We start from the raw sequence: 19,533 nt of genomic DNA on the forward strand, positions 1-19,533 counted from the left end.
GAGAAGTGACTCTGCCAGTGAGGGAGGAGGAGGGGGTCCGAGCCCACAGCCCTTTCCAGTGAACAGCTCTGAGGTCAGAGAGAAAGGGGGACTGGGTGCTGGGGTGAGGTGGTCATTGGTAATGGGGTTGTTTGGGGAGTTAAGATCAGGACCAGTGTCTGTGCAGAGGTCAGAGCCTGGCGTAGAGGACCAGGCAGGGGCTGATGGGGACAGACACCGAACAGGCCAGAGGGCCTATGGGCTGGTGCAGGTGGCTGGCTACAGGAGAGACACGCAAGGTGAAGGGTTTGGCCTCTGCTAAGCCCTGGCCCAGGCTGGAGGGTCAAACACAGGCCCAGGACTCTCCCTCTTGGCACATTGTGAGGGAGAGCCCCACATCATTGTGACCCGCTTACCCCCAGGAGCCTCTGGGACAGGAAGGCGGCCGGTGGCACTGTGGGCACAGTGGGCTGGGGGCCTAGGAGCTCCGGTGGCCCTAGGGACTCCCATGGCCATGGCTGAGCAGCCCCGGCCCCAGTGGGCCTCGTGTCACAGCCCCAGCACCAACAACTGCCAGGACCTGGGCAACTCCATCCTGTTGCTACTGGGCCTCATCATCTGCGTTCACATTGGCATCAATACGGTGACACTGGTCAGAGTGGGGCCGGGTGGGAGGGTGCTGGCAGGTTGGCTGGGGGGCAGGCCGGGTGGCCGGGGCCTGCCTGGGGTCACTGTGTCCTCCCCCACCTAGGTCTGGCGCAGACTCCGTGGCTTCTTACACCACGAGTTTCGTGTTAATTGTGAGAAAGGTAAGTGGAGGATGGGGAGGTTGGGGAATAGGAAAGGCAGAAACCAGGTGTTCTGGCCCTGACCCTAAGCGGGCCCCTTCCCCTCCCGCTCTCCCCGCTCAGACACCATAACTATGCAGCTTCTCTTCCTGCACCCTGCCTCTCCATCCCTGGAGGAGCCAGGCTCCCCACCAGCCTCTCACCTGTCCCCGATCCACAGAAACTTCTAAGTTATGCTCACCTGGGAAGCAGACCCAGCCCCCTGCAGTCCGCCTTCGGTGCACCATGGACCCTGTGAAAATGGCTGTGCCCCCCCCACCCACTCGCTGCCGTCGCCGTCGAGGCTCTTCAGCATGCCGCGCCCACCGCCCTACAGCCTGGGCCCCTGACACTGACAGCGATGATGAGAAGCCCCCACGTCAGCAGACAACAATCTGCTCCCACAACTGGGATTGCCCCAGGGACTGGGAAGGCCTTCAGTCCACCCAGGGGTTCTGGACTCCCTGGGCCCAGGATGCTGTGGAGCCGCCTACCCAGACCATCCGCTTCCAGCAAACTGTAGAGGGAAGGCCGCTCAAAAGAGAGACGCAGTCAGAGCTGGGCCTAGAGGCCTACGTGTACCCTGTGAACCCCCCGCCCCACAGCCCTCAGGCCCTGAGCCACAGGAACAGTGGAGGGGGGCCCCAGGCAGAACAGGAGCAGTGCTCGCCAGCCCAGCCACCCATCCTGGGCCCGGCCCACGTCCCAGACATCCCCCGGCGCCACTCCTCAGGGCGCGTAGCCGATAATGCCAGAGACATGAGGCGGCAGCTGCGGGAGCTGATCAGGGAGTTGGAGGCCCTGTCCCACTGTTACTCCCCGGTCTCTGGATCCAGCACGGCTTAGGGGACGGGAAAGGCCTGGGTATACCGTTCCCTGACAGAGAGGTGACTGGGAGAGGAATAAAAAGAAGAGAGGAGGTGGTTTGTTGTGGTGTGGGGGGTGCCAGGGCCCACACAGCACGCAGAAGCCTGGTTGCTAAGGAAATGATCTCCCTGGCAACAGGGCCTAGAGAGCCCTGAGGACCCTCATCAACCTCTTGGCCTCACCAGGCCCTGTCCTCAGCCCTTTCCCAGGCCCTTCTTGGTTCCAAGGCTCCCACCTGCCTCTACTCTGTTCTTTAGTGCCCAGGGAAGCCCCCCAAATCCCATTGCAGATCCCCAGGCAGTACTGCACTTGAGTGGAGACCCTCATCCCCATGGCCTCAGTCTCTCAGAGGTCCGGCTCCTACCAGAGCCCAGGTTTAGGCTGCAACTACAGGTGAGGTGTGGTCCCTCTGAAGCCCTGGTTTCTTTGGGGAGGGATGGCTGAGAGTGAGGGTACCCAGGCCCTCACAGTTCCCCAGTCAGAACCCGAAGCTCCTGTACACTCAAGAAGGCTTGGAGCGGAGGATAAAATATTGAGGACACTCGCAAGGGCTGCCTCCACACAGCCCTCTGTGACCTCACTCCTCTGATTAGCACTTCCATGTCACAAATGAGGAGACTGAGGCTCAGAGACGCCAAGTGACTTATTCATGGTCACACGGACACCAAGGATCAACTTCATGGCCTCAGACACTCCGTCCCCCTGCTCCCACAGGTAGATTCCCATTGCTACTGAGTCAGCCTGGCCCATCAGAGTCTCTTCGCACCTTCCTCAGTTTCCCATGTAAACTCATCAGAATATTGCATCCACTGGACAGCAGGGAAACCCAGGCCCTACCTACTTCTAGACGGTTGGGATCACACACACGCACACAACTTGGGAACAAGGAGCCAGGTCGAAGGGACTAGACCTCACCTTCCATACCAGATGGGTTCCTGGAATGTGATCAGATAGGCCTTTTATGAATCACCCTGCTTCTCTGTTCATTTTCATTTGACTAACGTTATTGATCATTTTAAGCTGATTCCATTAAGTGGGTCTATATTGAGCACCTGCTATGTGTTTGGAGTCTTGATGGAAAATGCCCACTGGCTGTTTCTATTTGTTTCTTTCTTTTTTTTTCTTTTTGGCCATGCAGTGTGGTTTGCAGGATCTTAGTTCGCCAACCAGGGATTGAACCGGGGCCCTCAGCAATGAAAGCACGGGGTCCTAATCACTGGACCTCCCGGGAACTCCCTGTTCCTCTATATCTGTTGAGATGTTCATTGTGCAAACAAAATGACTTGAGGTTCCCCCGGTACCACTTTCACAGACCCCAGCAATGAACCCGGTTTATAATAGTAGATTCCTTTTGTCATATCAACAATTACATCTATTTTGTGCTTTGTGACTTTCATGTGGTTTTCTTAAGACAGCAGCTAACCGTTTTTCAACTCGGAGGGTTGGCTCAGTGGGAGGGCAGTTGGTTAGGAAGGAGAGAAGCCATGGTTGGGGGTGGTCTCTGGCAAAGGTGGCAAACCCTTGCTCTGAAGCGAAGGGGCCAGTGGGCTCAGTGACCACCAACACCTAAGGCTGCAACCCCTGGCCAGGAAGGGGTGGGCACGGTGGGTGCTAGAGGGGTTATGACAGGGAAATGGGCAGGACAAGGAGGGGATGGTGCAGTGGGGCGACCCCAGAGGGGACTCTTACTGTCACTCATCCATCTAGTCACCCTTGCTGCTGGCCCCAAGCAGGCGTGGGTGGGGAATCCCAACAGGCTACATAAGCTGCCATAATGTCTCGAACAATGAAATGGAGGAAATCCTTTATGCATGATTCAGTGCCTATGAAGACTGTCTCTCATCTGTAGCAACCATGTTTGCAAATCAAGTTAAGCATGGCCCCATGGAGACAGAAGGACAGACTGAACTCTGGGGACTAAGCTCCATGTAGTGGGAGCCGAGGGCAGAGATGGCCACATAAAGGGCCAGCTGAGTGGATGAAAGATTGGCCACCTGCGCATTGTGACTCCCTGCTACGTGCCTCATTATGACCATGCTCCCTCACCTGTTGGTGGGTGACCCCAGGTCCTGGCATGAGTGCAGTGTGGGTCAGGGCCGGTGGTGGTGGGGGGGGGGCGGCCCAGGTGGCCCTAGGAGCCCCCCACCATGGAAAACCAGCTCTGGTATGACAACCTGGGGTGCTGCCATCAATACCAAGAAAGTACCCAGAATGTGGAGGACTTCCTACTCCTGCTGCTGGGCCTTGTCATTCTTGTCAACATTGGGATCAACAGGGCAGCTATGGTCAGCGATGGTTGGGGACCACCAGTAGGGGTGAAGAGGGCTGAGGGTGGGAACCAGCTGCAGCCTGCACCTCCGTCTGCAGGAACGGTCTTGGCTGGGACGGGGGTGAGGGTAGAGAGCCTGGCCTTCATTTTCACACACCTCCCCCCAGATATGGCATGGGCTCCAGAATGCCTTAGACAAGACCATCTATTGGATTACTCAGAAAAGTAAGTACGGAAGACAGGTAGGGGGCACCCCGCCCCCGCCATTCCCAGGGCCCTAGAAACCCAGGCCCCCAGGTTCCCAACCCTGAACTCTTCTGACAGTTGCCCTGCCCTCACGGACTCTCGCCTCCCCCAGATGAAATCTCGCAGGCTTGTGAAAGTTCCCCCAAATATCCTCCAGCCAAGGCCCGAGACGTCCACATCCACTGCACCCTGGACCCTGTGGAAGTGAAAACGGCCCGGCCCACTTGCTACTCCTCGTCCTCCTACCATCATCTCCACAACCGTAGCCGCAGCTGCAGCCGCCGCCCCTGCAGCCACCAGCGGAGACCGAAGAACCGCAGACAATTCCCCTACAGCCGCTCAGTCTTCCATAGGCTGCATCGCAGCCACAGGATGTCACAGCTGCGGCTGATGCCCTCCTTTGATCGGGAGGACCCGGACTCCTACCTGGAGGAGGAGGATGACCTTTCCTTCCCACAACCCAAGTACCCGCGGGGGTGCTGGGGAGGGCTCTACCAGCGGATGGGCCTGCCCTCCAACGTGGGCCTCTGGGGCCGCCAGGGTGGGATCCTGGCCAGCCTGCCACCACCCTGTCTCTACCTGTCGCCCGAGCCGCGCCGCATGCCCAAGCGTGTGGAGGCCAAGTCCGAGCTAAGGCTGCAGTCCCTCGGGGCCCCCTGCTCACCATCCCGCATCTGGGGCAACGTGGAGGCTGACCAGTGGCCCTCGTCTCCACCACCTCCCCGACGGCTGCCCCCTAACCCCTCGTGGGTCCCTGGGGGGCACAGCACTTACCCCTCAAGGGGCCAACTCCCGTATGACTGCTGGAATCAGCGGCAGCGTGGTCTGGAAGGCTCTGAGCCTCCATCCGCTCTGGTGCCTCGGGGCTGCCGGCCCGAAGCCCGGCAGCGCAACTCCCCCCAGGCCCACAGACAGAGCCTCCCCAGCTGTGCTCACAGCCAGCCCAACGGCAGCCCGCACCCCTCCACGGAACACTTGAACTACTCCCGGGATCCCCACGAGGTACGGCGCCGGGCGGCCGAATGGGCCGAGATGCCGCCCGTGCGGCGCCCTCTGACCACCTCTGCCTCCCTCACGGTGCTGGCCGAGGCCTCGTACCGGCGGGCCCCGGCTCCCAGCTCAGCCCTGCTCGTCCGCTCCTCCCAGCCCCTGCCCGACGTCCAGGCTACCGAGCACCCTCCGCCCCGGCCCACCTTCATGCCACTCAGCCGGAACCCGGGGGGCAATGCCAACTACCAGGTGTATGACAGCCTGGAGCTGAAGCGGCAAGTGCAGGAGAGCCGAGCGCGGGCCAACTCGCTGCCACCTTCCACCTCGGCCTCGAGGCCCTCTCTGCACGGGAGCCAGACCGGGAAAATGAACTGACCAGCAGCAAACGGGGGCGGGGGCGGGGGGCGGCAGGGCATGGAGAGAGGAATAAAGAGCGCCAGAGTCCAGGAAGCATTGGTGGTCTGTGGCTTGGAAGCGCCACTCCTTCTGCCAGCCTGGGTCCCTGCCCTTGGCTTCCTGCAATAAGAAGCCAGTGTCCCCTTCTTGGCCTGAGGGTCCCCTTGGTTTAGTGGCCACAGTCCTGCCAGCAGGCCCCTCCTGGTCCTATACCATGCACTAAGTAGATCTGCAGCTGCAGACTCCAAACCACTGGTCTCTGGGCACCTCCTCTGTGTCTCAGCTGTCCCTGTCCCCAGAGAGCCTCATACAAGAAGCTGCTCCCAAACTGGGAGATTCCACATCTGGGCAGGTCCAGCTCCACGCCCAGTGAAGGGCATGAAGAAGGCTGAGGCTCTGGACTCCAGCCAGGCCTTCCCCAGGGCTCTGAGGCCAAGGTCTTCCTAGTCTCAGGAGGGGCCAAGAGATGGAATGTGTCATTTGAACAAGTGAGTCAGCGGGCGGTGAGTGAATGATTGACCGCTCGAGGGGAGGTGTGCCGGCCTCCGGGTCCTGTTTGACTGTCCAGGCTCAGCTTACCTGACCCTGGTTACCAGGGAATGCCACCCTGGGCTCTCCTTTTCCTCCCCCTCCCTCATTGTGACCCCACCACCTGCCCCATTATGACCCAGTCCTTCTCCCCCTCCCCCACCAGAGGAGTCTGGCTCCCAGTGACTATGTGGAGGCCGGGGGGCCCAGGCAGTCCTGGGCCCCCCGGCCATGGGTGAGCGAAGCCACTACCGAGCCCAGCCGTGCTCTGGCACCAACCCCAGGAAATGCCAGGACCTAGGAGACTCAATTCTTCTGATCCTGGGCAGCTTCATCTTGCTCAACGTGGGGATCAACGTGGTGACTCTGGTCAGGGCAGGATCTGGGCAGCGGGGTTGGGGGAGCCCTGGGGTCTTGAAGGGGCTGAGGTGGGAGGGCTGCTGGGGTGTGGCCGGACAAGGGTTGGATTTCAGGGCTCACCCTGCTCCCGGCCTCCCCCCTCCCCTGCTTCCCTCAGCTCCGGAGGCATCTGAAGAGCTCCTTGCGGACACTTTTCCGTCATGTTTTCCCCAAAGGTGAGTGGGCGCCAGCGTGGGCTCAGGGGATGTGGGCCTGTCCCCTTTCTTCTATCCCTGCCTCGATTCTCAGCCCCTCAGGAACCCAGGCCCTGTCCCATCTCGCCTTTCCCCGCAGACAAGCAAGCCAGCTGTGTAGGCAGCCATCGCATGTGCATGCGCTGCTCCGTGGATCCCAAGAACCTGCGCTCAAGAGTTTCTTCCCGCTTCCGCCATCGCCCAAGCTTCCTGCTCGGGCACCCAAACCACCTTGACTCGTGGATACCAGACTCAAAAAATGAGAAGGCTTCTGGGTGCTGCTGGATGCCGCCTCAGTGTGGACGGGCTGGGGCTCCCATGGAGGCTCCACGGGGACTGTGGAAGGAGGGGGTAGTGGGAGCTGGCGAGGCCCCTCCGGTCACAGCCTTAAAGTCCCGAGCCACCTTTTACTCCAGGCAAGAGACATCTTCCAAGCTCCGCAGGATGAGCAAGGTGGACGTGCTTCCAGGCCGCCTGCCCCAAGAGAGCAAGACGAAGACCCCAGACTATGACCCAGCCCAGGCTCCAGCCCGGGCCCAGACCCGCCCCCCAGTTCAGCCCCCTGCACATGCTCCTGCCAACGCCCAGACCTTCGCCTCAGCCCACCCCCCTGAGCACACCCCCCCCCCCACCCCAGGCCGAGACCTGCTCCCGAGGCCACGCCCATGAGCACACTTCCGCCCAGGCCCAGGCCTTCTCCCCAGTGGACCCCACTGGGCACACTCCTGCCAAGGCCCAGAACTTTTCCTCAACCCACCCCTCTGAGCACGCCCCACCTCAGGCCCAGACTTGCTCCACGTTCCACCCCCCTGAGCACACCACCCCCCAGGCCCAGACCCCCTCCCCAGCCCTCACCCCTGAGCACAGCCCTGCCCAGGTCCATGGCCCTGAGCATACCTCAGCCCATACCCCAGCCCAGGCCCAAGCCCAGGCCCCCTCAAATGCCTCAGCCCAGTCCCTGGGCCACACTTCTCTCTGCACCCTGACCCATGCTCATCTGACCTATACCCATGCCAACACTCTGGTCCCTCCCCCACCTTCGGCCCCAGTCCCTCCCCCAACTTCTGCCCCTGCTACTACTCCTGCCCTAGCCCCTACACCAGCCCCTGTCCCGATCTCTGCCACAACCTCTGTCCCAGTGCAGGTCATGGCCCTGACGACCACTCCATTCCCTTCCACCACCCCGACCCCCATCCTAGCTTCTATTCCCTCTACCTTGTCTGCCTTCAGCCAAGGCCTCTCCTCCGGCCAGGTGGTCTACGATGCCCGCAGGGTAAAGCAGAACGTGGTCCATGTGTGTCCCCCTCAGAACTCTGGGTACTCCAGAAAGGACTTGGGTACCGTCTGCAGGCCCCAAGAGGGGCATGGTCTGGTGAGCTCTGGTACAGCTGAGCAAACACTGAAGCAATGTAGTGGGGACAGTGCCAAGCCCTCCACAGGATCCATACTGGGTTACCTGGAGTTGGGGAATATGGAATGGAAGATCTCAAATGATGCCAAAGACAAATTTGTGCAGTCCAAGACCTTCCCTTACTGCAGCTTCCATCCTTGCAGTTCTGAGAAGAGAAACACGGACCCCCAGGCTCCAGTCTACCCCAAATTCCTGGTGTACTCCAAGGATGCTGCACCTTCTCAACCTTGCTTCCATTCTCCAACCAGTGCCCAGAGCTCACCATGCGCCATGCCTCCACCATGCACTCTTTCTCTGCCTCTTGTTTCTCCCAGATCCTTTGTCCTTCATCAACACAGCAACCACCACAAGCCCTCCGCCTTAATACAACCCCCCACCTTTCCCCCAACCTCCAAGTCTCCTCCGTCTGTCCTCTCTTCCCAGGGCCCCATCCCTCCCCAGTTAGCCACTACGTCCCAAACCCCAAACCAGCCCCAACCCCCTGAACTTCGTGAGAGTCTAGGCCTCAACCAAGGCTCTGTCCTCCAAAGGACCCCAGGCCCTGCAAGAGAGTGTAGGGTTTCCAGAAACCCAGGCCTTACCCCAAATCCAGGCCTCCACAAGAACCCTCTAGGAACTGACTCTGTCCAAGCTTTGGGCCCACATCAGACCCGGAAGTTATTTAGATCTGAGGCAGTTCCTCGAAAGGAGGATGCAGGGCAGCACATACCATGGACTTCTGTCCCACCCAGTCAGAACTCCTGCTCTCCCAAGGCTCAGGTGACCTACAATGACCTGCAAACCTTCTCAGAGGTACCTGTGCTGATTGAGCTGCAATCATCCTCCCGGCGAGCAGGCAGCCAAGACTGGGTGTACCACGCCATGGATACAGTTCCTAAAGCCTGCCAGAACTATCGCCAGATGTCTACGCCTCCCAAGACCAGCTGGAAGCCCTACTGTCCTGGGTCAGGCACCCGGCTAGGGCGTGTGGTCTTTGACGCCCGCCAGAGACAGTTCAGAGCGGGCAGGGACAAATGCGAAGCTCTGTCTCCCAGGCGCCTTCACCGAGAGACATCCAACAACTCACCGGAGACCATCAAGGAGTGGGGATATCAGGGGACAGATATGCATGAGGAATAAAGAGACAAGAGAAGTGTTCTGTGGTTGTGTGAGGACATCCACCCCAGCCCCATCCCACAGGGCCTGATGAGGACCTAAACTATCCCTGCTTTCCCTCCATCGCTGTCTAGCTAAATCCGTTATCCCCAAGGCCCTAGAGCTGCATTGTCAATTACAGTAGCCACTAGCCAAATATGCCTATTAGAATATAAAGTAGTTAAAATTAAGGAAAAGTAATTCTGTTAAAAATTAAGTTAAAAAGTTAAAAATTCTCTTCCTCAGGGAACAGAATTTCCCTGGCGTCCAATTCTGTTCCCTGGTGGTCCAGTTGTTGGGACTTGGCGCTTTCACTGCTGTGGCCGGGGTTCAATCCCTGGTCGGGGAACTCAGACCCTGCAAGCTTCATGGCTTGGCCAAAAAAGGAAAAAATTCTGTTCCTCAGTGTCATGATCTTCTAAGTGCTCAGTAGTCACATGGAGCTAGCGGATACTGTATTGGACGGCACAGGTTTAGAACGTTTCCATCATCATGGAAAATGCTATTGGAGAGCAGTGCTTTAGAGTTTAGAGCAATTTTCCTTTCCCTGTCACCCACCCCCAGCATCTTAAAGCTCCCCCAGAGCCCAGGGAACTTAGTTCTTTTTAGGGTGGCTCAGAAGCCACCCTCTGGGGAGGAGGTAAGATGTAGGCATGGACACCCAACGCCTGATTTCCCCAGACTGTGAGAAGAAGCCCAGGCTTCAGTTTTCCTGATCTGGTCTCTTGGGTCACGACCAGAGGTATGGAAACTTGCCTCCCCCGTTCTGGGCTGTGTTTGGGGCTCGTGGTTACTGAGGGAGAAGACCTCTCTTGGTCAGTGACTAGGAAACCTTGTGTTTTAGGCTCCCCAAATTGAGCCTTGGATTCTGACGGTCCCCTCCTTCATAGGTCTCTAAGTTTTTCGAGGTGTCTCCACTTAATTTTCTTGCCCATGGACTTAGGCCTAGTTCACTGTGGAGACAGACCCCTAGGAAAAAGGAATGTAAGAATTCCTGGTCCAGCAATGCATTGGTCTAATCTGTGAGCGTGTCTCTGGTGTCCTATCTTTCTGTCCTATTATTCTGGCTCCTAGTTTCAGCCTGGACTTAAGCTGTGTCCATGATAGCACTGGCCGCTGAAAGCAATTTCCTTCCCTTCATAATTTTTCATTGCCCTGCCCTAGCCCAGCTGGAGTATCCTCTGGACTTGATTTTCAGTCCTGATAGCTCTTCTGTATACACACATAAGCTGCGAGATTGCAAAGTGTTTTCCCTGCCACCACTTGTGTGTCTGAGGTGGGCAACACTAATATGTCCCTTCCCTGAGTCAGATGTCCGTCCCTGGGTCACTACATGCACACTATCAGTGTGTTCTTGTCTAACATTACCACCACCGATTCCAAGGAGATACGTCCCAGCGGGAGAGCCCATTCCCAACACCTCTCTGGCTCAGCTCTGACCTTGGACAAGTCATGTGCAACCTTTCTAGGCTTGCAGTCTCACCTCTAAAATGAAGTTATAATTGCATGCAAGAACCCTTCTAGATTTAAATGACCAGGGCTCCTCTACTCCCAAGTGAGATGTAGAGTCCCCTATTTCTCCGCATGCCCTAGTGTATGTCCCTCATTATTGTTTGCTATTCAGATCCATCCTATTAGGCCTCTGTTCTAACCCCAAGGAGTGTTTGTGCGGTTGACCTGGTTTTGTAAAGACACAGAATAGTTTATCTGCATAGAAACTACAACTTCCATCAGGCACTACTTCAACGGAACCGGAAAGGATGTGGGGGCGTGGCCCCAACGCCCTGGTAGTTTTGAAGACAAACTACAACTCCCAGGATAGCCGCGGGATCTCTGCAGAGCGAAAGGATGGACTGAACTCTGACTGGAGGCCGGGCTGGTCCGGAACCACCCCGACAGCCTCCAGAAAGGGGCGTGGTTATAATTTAGGGGTGTGGCCTTGCAGGCAGCAGGAAGAAGTTACCTGTTGAATCTTCCTATCCGTTCTCTTCCCAGCCTTTGTAGCTACCCCTAAGAGGGAAGCCGTAAACCACTAGCCTCTTCTGAAAAAGAGGTAAGGGGACGTAGACAAGGGTCAGCGAAGGAGGCTACTGCATTCCTTAGGAGGGGCCAAACAGCTACTTTCTACCTGCTGAGTCAGGTGAACCGTTCCATGGGGGCGGGGACCAGCATATGAGAAAAGGGCAAGGACGGAGGAGGTGTTTATTTGTTCCCTTTCAAGACTAAATTTAGGGCCCTTCGTCTGCAGACCCATTGGCGGACTGTGCCTTGGGAACCCTCTTGGCCTCTGGAAGAGAAAAGAACGGGGGCCAGTTTTCCGCAGCAAAAGGAACGGCCCGTCTGGGCTTCCTCCCGTCTGTGTATTTCCTAGCCCCAAAACGACAGAGCCATATGGCTTCCGCGGTCTGGGGGAGTGCTCCCTGGTGGGGCCCACCGCCCCCAGCCCCAGCCCGGCCGCTCACGGACATCGACTTCTGCTCTGGGGCGCAGCTGCAAGAACTAACCCAGCTGATCCAGGAGCTGGGTGTGCAGGAGAGCTGGAGTGAAGGTCCCAAGCCAGGACCAGATCTCCGCCAGGCCAAGGACTTTGTTTTCTCTTTGCTTGGTAAGTAACCCTCCCAGCCTTCGGGAACTTGCAGCTCTCAGCTCCGCCTCACCCCGCCCCGGCTCTGGATCACGCCTTTACGATCCCTTCTCTTTCCTTAGGTCTCGTTCACCGCCGGGACCCTCGCTTTCCTCCTCAGGCAGAGCTCTTGCTGCTTCGTGGCGGGATTCGCGAGGGCTCCCTGGATCTGGGGCCTGCGCCTCTAGGTCCCTACGCTCGGGGACCTCACTACGACGCCAGCTTCACCCTCCTGGTGCCCGTGCTTTCGCTAGATGGTACTGGGCAGGAGCTGCAACCGGACGTGGGATCCTGTTACGCATGGCTCTTCCTCCCAGAGCAAGTACGCGGAACCTCGGTCCGGGAGGCATGGCAGGATTGCCTAGGACCCCCAGTCCCAGGAGGACGTGATTCGATCTACCCAGCCCAAAGCAAACAAACTCCCAAGGATCCGCAAATCTCCGTGGACCAGCTGCACGGTGACGTCACTGAGCCTGAGGCACACGAGTCTTTGGAAAAATCACCTAGTAATGTTTCAGTGCCAGAATTGCCTCAACAAGACGTAACCGATGTTGACTTTCCCTCACCACTGAAAACAACGAATGGTGACGTCACCAAAGCAGCCGACGTTAGCCCAGTGCCACAGCCGTCGGAGGCTCGGGAGGCATGGCCCACATTGTGCCCCGCCCAGGTGGCTGCCTGGTTCTTTGCTTCGCTGGCTGCGGTCGCTGAGTCCCTGTTTCCGGTCCCGGGTGCCCCGCGCTTGGTCCACGCAGCCCGCCACGCGGGGGTCACCACCATCCTCCTGGCTACGCCTGGGCCCCCGCGCCGCCTCCTGCTTTTCGACTTGATCCCCGTGGTGTCCGTGGCCGGCTGGCCCCAGGAGGCTCGGAGCCACTCGTGGGCCGGCCCGCTGGCCTCGGAGTCGTCTTCCTTCTACCTGGTGCCCGGCGGCGGCGGCACAGAGCGGCCGGGCGCCTTCGGATGGCAGCTCTGCTTCGCCCGCCAAGAGCTGGCGCTCAAGACGCGCATACCCGTTCCCCTGCTGCAAGCGCACGCGGCGGCCCAGGCGCTGCTGCGCCCGCTGGTGGCCGGGACTAGGGTCGCGGCGCCTATCTCCTGCGGACGTTGCTCTACTGGGCGTGCGAGCGGCTGCCCGCGCTCTATCTGGCGCGACCCGAGAATGCGGCCGCCTGCTGCCTCGGGCTGCTGGATGAGCTGGGCCGGGTGCTCGAGGCCGGGACGCTGCCCCACTATCTTCTGAGTGGCCAAAAGCTCGGTGCGGGGGACGGCGCCGCTTCGCTGCTCCGGGCGTTGGCCCTGCTTCGCAGGGACCCTGCCCGCGCGCCGCTGTGGAAGAGGCCAAGGCTGCACGCAAGGGGGGCGGCTTAGCCGGCGTGGGAGGCGGGGCCCATTAAAGACGCTGTTCCTACTAACCTGGAATGTGCTTCTGTTGGCCAGCGGGATGTGGAGGGGACTGCTCCCCTCACCTGGGAGACAGGCTGAGCGCCTTGGGCCCGAAGAACCCGTTCTAGAAGGCCTCCTCGCCGGTTCCTCCGCTTCCTCCCACCCTCCTCCCGCCGCATCCCTGGCACAGGTCGTTCCATTCTGGCCTCTCCACTTTCCAAATCTGTGGCCAGCACCCCTCCTGCTCCCATGCAGCCTCTGGCATCCATCTCCCGCCAGTTCTTATGGTCTTTTCTCTTAGGAGTCAATAGGGATGGGGGTAACATATTTGCTGAAAAAACGTGTAAAGGAGAAAGGTATGGAGACCAGGGACTGACCAATTTGTCTCACACAAAAGCAGAGATATTAAGGAGGCCGGATTTCACCCCAGGCTAGACCTCACCACCACCGCTATCTCTTCAGTTATTTCCCCCACCTTCCTCATCCAGTTCTGTCCTCCATCCCGGGCAGTAGGGTCCCTTTCTCCATTCTCGGGGCATCTGCCATTCCATCTATCTAAGCCCAACCTCTCCCCCCATCCAGAGTTCCATTCAGTGGAGTCGCCTCCTTGTCCCTCCTCCTCTGAACCCCGAGACATGCGAGACATGCGGCCTTGTCTTGGCTCCACCTGTCTCTAAGACCGTCCCCCCTCCCCTGTGTACCGGGAGCCTTCTCTCCACAGTGTCCCTGAGACCTCCCCTTCCAGGCCCCCTGCCCCCTGCCATGCAGTCCCCGGACTGGAGGCTCCCTGCCCTCGCCACCACCACGGCCTGTCTCCCAGCCCTGCTTCTGGCCCTGCTCTCACCCCTGCTGCCACGCTCATGCCCTGAGCAGCCAGGTCCCACCAGGTGCTCTACCCAGAGGGAGCCTAGGGGCCGGCCGTGACTTCCGGGGCTGCTGAGACCCTCAGATCCTTGGGCCCGGGAAAGGGGTCAGAGAGGGGGATGTCTGAAAATGGTCCTGGCTGATCACTTCTTTCCTTCCACACTCACACCCTCCAAAGCCTTTTCCCGAGATGGCGCGGGGGGTTCCAAAACTGACAAAGCCAGGGCATAAATCTTCTGCACCCCGGGCTCAGCCAGTTCCTGGAGCCCTTTGCCCTTTTCATGGCCACCAAGCCATAGATTTATAGGTCCACTGGAGCTCACGATTAGTTTCCTTCTTTCCCTACTCCACCTTTTGCCTTGTTCCAGACAGGTTCTGGAACACCAGGCACCCCAGCCAGGGCCATTTCTGCACTCAGGGTCTGTGCTGGAACACAGGCATGCTGCCAGGCTCTGTTCTGGATCCATCAGGCTTCTGTCCTTCACCCAGATGGACCCCTGGTTTCCAAGTGGAGAGAGGCTGGATTTGGGCCCTGTCCAGCTGTTGGTCTTGGCCTGAATTGAGCCAGTCTCAGATCACCACAGGTTTAACTTTCTTACCCCAGAGACACCCAATTCTAGAGCGTGATGTTCTAGACACGTACGGAGCCATACTTCCTTCTGAATCTCAGCTCTAGGACATAGACCACGACTCTCAGCCCTTCCCTCTAGGATGGAACTAGACCCTATATAGCCATGTTATTGCTCTAGAGTAAGAGTTCTAGACCCACGCTCCCACCTTCTCTAGTGATACCTGTTAAGCAGGAGCTCTGGAAAGGACACAGCTATGATTCACAAAGAACTAAGTTCTGGATGGATCAAGAACCACTTCTTGTTTTCCCTAGACAATTTTCCAAAAATCTTATTCTTCCTATAGAATGCTAACCTTATTTTTTACATGCAGTTTCTAGCTCCTGCAACTCAGCTGGGGTCCTGCCAGGGAACAGAGGCTGAGGAAGGGCAGAGGAATTTTGGAAGGAATCCCTGGCTCATAGAAGGGCAGCTAGGATGGGGAAGGGGCCAGAACTATGGCATGACTGGACCTGTGCCTGGGTTGGGGGGACGTGAACACTTAGCTACCTCAGCAGGAATTCCTTCCAGGTCCCCTTTAAAGCTGAGGTCTTTAGGGTAATGGGTCTAGAATCAAAAAGACAAATGGGACATAGCTTTGACCTCCCCAAATGAGGAGACCCCAATTCAGCAATAAGTCCCACCCTTCTCCCCTACGGGTCAGGCCAAGGAGGGTGAGGGCCTCTTGGTCTCTAGACCTCATACACCCCTCCAGCTTCTAACTGAACAGAACTTGCTTTACCTCAGCTGGATGTCAGGTACCCAAAAAGGCTCTGCTCCCAGGGGACCGGTCTCCACTCCATGCTTTCTCAATTAAAGACGATTTATACAATTGAAGTGTTATCTGCCATCTGTGGGTAGCAGGCTTTGGCAGTTGCTCGGGGAGGGATCAAGTCCCAGGGGCGGGGCGGGCGGGGCGGGGCGGGGCGGGTGGGCTGGGCTGCCCCCCAATAACAGGTGCACATTCCTGGGCGCCTCGTCACTTCCCCTGCGCTGGCTGTCCTGGCGGCTCACCCAAGCGGACTCACTGAGCGACGCGGGCGGGCTATGACACCAGGGGCGCTGCTGCTGCTGCTGCTGCTGCTGCTGGGGGCGTTGGGGGCGCCGTTCGCCCCGGGTAAGTCTGGGCCTCAAAGGGGTAAGGTAAACATGAGATCTAGAAACAGTCATGCCCGGATCCCCAAGTAGCATCCTCCGTAAGGCCTAGAGCTGAGACATGGAATCCCAAATACTAGCTGGGTGACTGTGGGCAAGTCACCCCACCTGTGTTCTTTAGTGTCCTTGTCTGCAAAATGTGAAAAAATACCTACTTTCCGGAGCTACTGTGAATGAGGATGAATCGAGATGATACAGGCACAGTGCCTGGTATCTACTCTGAGCTCCTCCCTCAGTATTTTCCCAGGCCTCTGAGGCTTGCTGCATAGGGAGGTGCTGTCTCTGAGTGTGATTCAGTGGATACTAAGAGTCCTGGCCCCTTCTCCCCATTATCTTCTCTTAGCCGTCTACTACAAGGCCTAACCATTTACCAGTAGAAATTCATCACCCTCTCCCTGACCCATCTTAAAATACAAATGCCCCCAAGAGAAGTAAGACTTTGAGCCAGTAGGCAAGAGCTGGAGGTCTTGGGGCTCACCCCGAGTCTGGATGGGCTGGAATGGGTGAGTTGGGGTGAAGGGTAGAGCAGGTAATCACTGCACACTTCAGTTAAAGAAGGAGGTATCTTTCGAGCCGTGGGGTTTCTCCAACGGAGGCTGGAACACCCAGATAAGAACAACGAGGAAGCCTCGGCAGTCCAGCCTTGACCCCTGCGGGGAGTGCGGTCAAGATACCCGGCCATAGGGGCAGAGCTGGCGGGTGGGCGGGGACATGCCTGCTCTGCAAGCTGATTGGCTGGCAGGTGCGCGCTGGCGGGGCCCGAAATTAGGGGCTACCAGGCCGTGAGGACCGCTAGTCCCACCACTCTCTCGGCCCCGCGGCAGCCGGAATCGGGCTTCTGCTTCCCAGCCCGCGGCGCCCCCACCACCTCGCTCCCCACCACTCCCCCGGCTTTCCGGGATCCGAATTTGGAGGCCCCTTAAAGGGTCCCCGTTGCTCTTCGCCCGGTCCTGCAGAACGGAAGTGGGGATCCTGGACTTCGGTCCCAGACGGTGGAGATCGGGATGGCTTCCGTGCTGATCCGAGAAGCCAAGGAGGGAGACTGTGGAAATATCCTGAGGCTGATTCGGCTGAGGGCTGCAGGCCGGAAACCGGGGTCCCAGAGGGGGTCAGAGCGGCGCTGCTGGAGTGGGGGCGGGAAGGAGGAGGTGGGAGCAGAGGGAGGAGCGCGCCCAGGGCTCCTGCTCTGGGAGCAGCGAGGCCCTCCTGCCTTAATCTAGCCTCTGTCCGCACGCTGTAGGAACTCGCTGAGTACGAGAAACTCTCAGACCAGGTGAAGATCAGTGAAGAAGGTACGGGCCCAACACCTGAGTCCTGACGGAGGCTGGGGTGGAAGTGACGGATGGGTTCCCCAGGCAGTAACTCCAGACTGGGCACACACCCAGGCCTTCTGTCTCTATCTCTTTGTCACAACTCCGATCTCTGCAGCCCTGAGAGCAGATGGCTTTGGAGAGAATCCTTTCTATCACTGTTTGGTAGCAGAGATTCTTCCTGTCCCCGGGGAGCCACAGGGTAAGAGCACCCCTATCTCAGAGGTGCCCTCTCCAGTCAGCCTCAAAGGTCTCTCCCCCAGGTGCCCAGCGGCCTGACCCTTCTTTTTTTCTCTCTCAGGGCCCTGTGTGGTGGGCTATGGGCTATACTACTTCACCTACAGCACATGGAAGGGACGAAACATTTATCTGGAAGGCATCTACGTGAAGCCAGAGTATCGGGGTACTGGGCAGAGGCCAGGCTGGGAGAAAAGCAACCCATAGACTGGACCACCATCCCTTGCCTCTTAATCCTAGCCTATGGTCTTTTCTGATCCCCTTCAACTCAGACAATCCCTCTTTTTGTCTTTTTCTCCCCACATCAGGTCAGGGGATTGGCTCCAAAATAATCAAAAAAGTGGCTGAGGTGAGGAGAGGGATGGAGCTACAAGCTGGGCGCTGGCAAAGCAAAGCTGTATGGGAGGCACCTGGGTTGAATGGAGGGCGAGAAAGTCTTTTCCTTTTTGACCCAGGAAAGTGAGTGGTGTCTTCTCCCACAGGTGGCCCTGGATAAGGGCCGCTCCCAGTTCCGCCTGGCAGTCCTAGACTGGAACAAGGGGGCTATGGACTTGTATAAGGCCCTAGGAGCCCAAGATCTGACGGAAGCTGAAGGTTGGCACTGCTTTCGCTTTGAAGGAGAGGCGATGAGGGAGTTGGCAGGAAAGTGACGCCATCCCTTGGGGATCTCCATTTCAGCTTCTTCATCCCCACCAGCTCAAGCAGTCCTCAGAGACTGTCTCCACTGACCAAGGCCTCCCGGAAGGAAGGGAAGGAGGGTTGGAGGTGAATATTCCCAGATGGAAAGAACAGAGGTGAGGAAGAGGCAAGCCTTCCCACCTCCTTGTTAAGGGTGAAAAATAAATGAGAATTCCCATGTGTTGATGTGGTGTTGGGTGGAGGAATTGAGGATGTGACAAGCTTCAGCTATTACGACCCTTCCTCAGTGTTTTCTGGTCAGTGGATATTGCTCCTGGGGATAAAAGTGGGCCTAAGATGACTTTCACCCACAATGGACCAGAATATTGGCTCTGGCCTCTAGCATATATATCAGGCTTGTTGGTCAGGTCTGGGACCCAGACAAAGGCCTCCAGTGTCTGGACTGGGCTGTGTGGAATCCGAGACTGAGGCAGGCCCACCGACTCAACAGATGGAACAGGCTGCCACCTGGTGGCGGCATTTTAGGGACACTGGGAAGGACCACTGGCCCCAACTTTTTAAAAAATCCGCTCAGCTAGCGAGTGCTTTTTCTTTTTCAAAAGTCACAAAGCCTTTTTTTTCAGTTCAACAGAACCAAAACAAACCTTTAGGACCCATGGAGACAAGAAGGGAAACAGGTTCATTTCCTACTTTCATAATATTTTATTATACAAGTAATGCAGGTTTGTTGTAGAGAAGTTTGAAGGGACGTATAAAAATAAAATCCATAGCCTTACTTACATCTCTACTCTTAACCCTTTGGTACTGATTCCTTAGATTTTTTCAATGTACATATATACATATAATTAGTTAAGTATGTGGGGATTTATGGGATCAACTCTTTTGCAACCTGTTTTTTCATTTAACAATAAATCAGAAACATCTTCCTAAGTTATTAAACACATCCTCACTTTCAGTGGTAACATATTATTCCTTTTGTGGAGGAACCATTGGTTAAATGGTCATAATTTAGACACTGAAAGTGGACAAGCAGGTAACATAAATGTGTAAATTGTAAAACACAGGATCAATGGAGTCTAGAGAGTTGAAGATCCATCTTAAAATTCAAAAAAAAAAATACAATTCAGCCAAACAACACTTCAAAGGCCCAAATTCTTCCAGAGTGGTGCCAGTTTTGGGCCCTTAAAACGAGTTTACAACAGATGGGCCTTTAGGACAAACTTGTTTGAGAAATAATGAAGCTTGTCTGCCCCTTCCACAGATGGGAGCAAGAAGAATCCAGTTTCATGCCCTTGGCTCATCTAATCTGGCAGGGATGAATATCTTTTAAACATGAACAAGTTATCTTTTGATGGCACTTTTTAAACTTAACTCAGAATGAATTATTTCTGGAAGGACACACAAACAAGCAGAGAGTGGTTGCTTCCAGGGAGAGGAACTGGGTGTCCAGGTAACGGAAGGAAGGGGACTT

General features: G+C 57.1%; 4 protein-coding genes and 1 pseudogene across 9 annotated transcripts in view; all 5 read left to right on the top strand.

Moving 5' to 3' along the window:
* Nucleotides 1-7,501, top strand: part of LOC103012254 (uncharacterized protein SPEM3-like) — a 29,156-nt gene extending 21,655 nt beyond the window's left edge. For 2 of the 3 annotated variants that reach the window (XM_057539391.1, XM_057539392.1), the window contains exons 7-8: nt 6,620-6,677; nt 6,796-7,501. In XM_057539391.1, the coding sequence (XP_057395374.1) occupies nt 6,620-6,677; nt 6,796-7,364 (627 nt within the window). In that variant the 3' untranslated portion in view covers nt 7,365-7,501. Of the gene's footprint in view, nt 1-6,268; nt 6,472-6,619; nt 6,678-6,795 lie in introns of all 3 variants that reach the window. The other variant, XR_009006858.1, reaches the window with a different exon arrangement.
* Nucleotides 81-3,063, top strand: LOC130706691 (spermatid maturation protein 1-like). Its single transcript, XM_057539393.1, has 3 exons — nt 81-631; nt 731-788; nt 988-3,063. Exons 1-3 carry the CDS (start codon nt 488-490, stop codon nt 1,650-1,652), a joined length of 867 nt encoding a protein of 288 aa, XP_057395376.1. The 5' UTR covers nt 81-487; the 3' UTR covers nt 1,653-3,063.
* Nucleotides 3,821-5,553, top strand: LOC103015986 (uncharacterized protein SPEM2). The gene is made up of 3 exons (XM_007166429.3): nt 3,821-3,958; nt 4,110-4,167; nt 4,301-5,553. Exons 1-3 carry the CDS (start codon nt 3,821-3,823, stop codon nt 5,551-5,553), a joined length of 1,449 nt encoding a protein of 482 aa, XP_007166491.2.
* Nucleotides 7,502-10,996: 3,495 nt separating the features above from the next.
* LOC130706690 (transmembrane protein 102-like) lies at nt 10,997-15,553 on the top strand (annotated as a pseudogene).
* Nucleotides 15,554-15,681: 128 nt separating this feature from the next.
* On the top strand, nt 15,682-18,827 carry LOC130706692 (thialysine N-epsilon-acetyltransferase-like). Of its 4 annotated transcripts, XM_057539394.1 has the most exons (7): nt 15,682-15,838; nt 16,833-16,984; nt 17,117-17,168; nt 17,305-17,388; nt 17,488-17,589; nt 17,732-17,772; nt 17,906-18,827. In XM_057539394.1, exons 1-7 carry the CDS (start codon nt 15,769-15,771, stop codon nt 18,071-18,073), a joined length of 669 nt encoding a protein of 222 aa, XP_057395377.1. In that variant the 5' UTR covers nt 15,682-15,768; the 3' UTR covers nt 18,074-18,827. The 4 variants fall into 4 exon arrangements, with proteins under 4 accessions (XP_057395377.1, XP_057395378.1, XP_057395379.1 ...); XM_057539395.1 differs by lacking the exon at nt 17,488-17,589; XM_057539396.1 differs by lacking the exon at nt 15,682-15,838 and having other exon boundaries at nt 16,881-16,952; nt 17,906-18,825.
* The last annotated feature ends 706 nt before the right edge of the window (nt 18,828-19,533 follow it).

The sequence above is a fragment of the Balaenoptera acutorostrata genome, unplaced genomic scaffold (assembly GCF_949987535.1).
Source record: "Balaenoptera acutorostrata unplaced genomic scaffold, mBalAcu1.1 scaffold_898, whole genome shotgun sequence".
In the NCBI taxonomy this organism is placed as follows: domain Eukaryota; kingdom Metazoa; phylum Chordata; class Mammalia; order Artiodactyla; family Balaenopteridae; genus Balaenoptera; species Balaenoptera acutorostrata.

Coding starts and splice junctions, on each gene's coding strand:
- LOC103015986 (XM_007166429.3), top strand. CDS start 3,821: ATGGAAAACCAGCTCTGGTATGACAACCTGGGGTGCTGCCATCAATAC. Junction 3,959..4,109: donor GGATCAACAGGGCAGCTATG/GTCAGCGATGGT, acceptor ACCTCCCCCCAG/ATATGGCATGGGCTCCAGAA. Junction 4,168..4,300: donor CTATTGGATTACTCAGAAAA/GTAAGTACGGAA, acceptor CGCCTCCCCCAG/ATGAAATCTCGCAGGCTTGT.
- LOC130706692 (XM_057539394.1), top strand. CDS start 15,769: ATGACACCAGGGGCGCTGCTGCTGCTGCTGCTGCTGCTGCTGGGGGCG. Junction 16,985..17,116: donor AAACCGGGGTCCCAGAGGGG/GTCAGAGCGGCG, acceptor CGCACGCTGTAG/GAACTCGCTGAGTACGAGAA. Junction 17,590..17,731: donor CGTGAAGCCAGAGTATCGGG/GTACTGGGCAGA, acceptor TCCCCACATCAG/GTCAGGGGATTGGCTCCAAA.
- LOC130706691 (XM_057539393.1), top strand. CDS start 488: ATGGCCATGGCTGAGCAGCCCCGGCCCCAGTGGGCCTCGTGTCACAGC. Junction 632..730: donor GCATCAATACGGTGACACTG/GTCAGAGTGGGG, acceptor TCCCCCACCTAG/GTCTGGCGCAGACTCCGTGG. Junction 789..987: donor TCGTGTTAATTGTGAGAAAG/GTAAGTGGAGGA, acceptor CCCGATCCACAG/AAACTTCTAAGTTATGCTCA.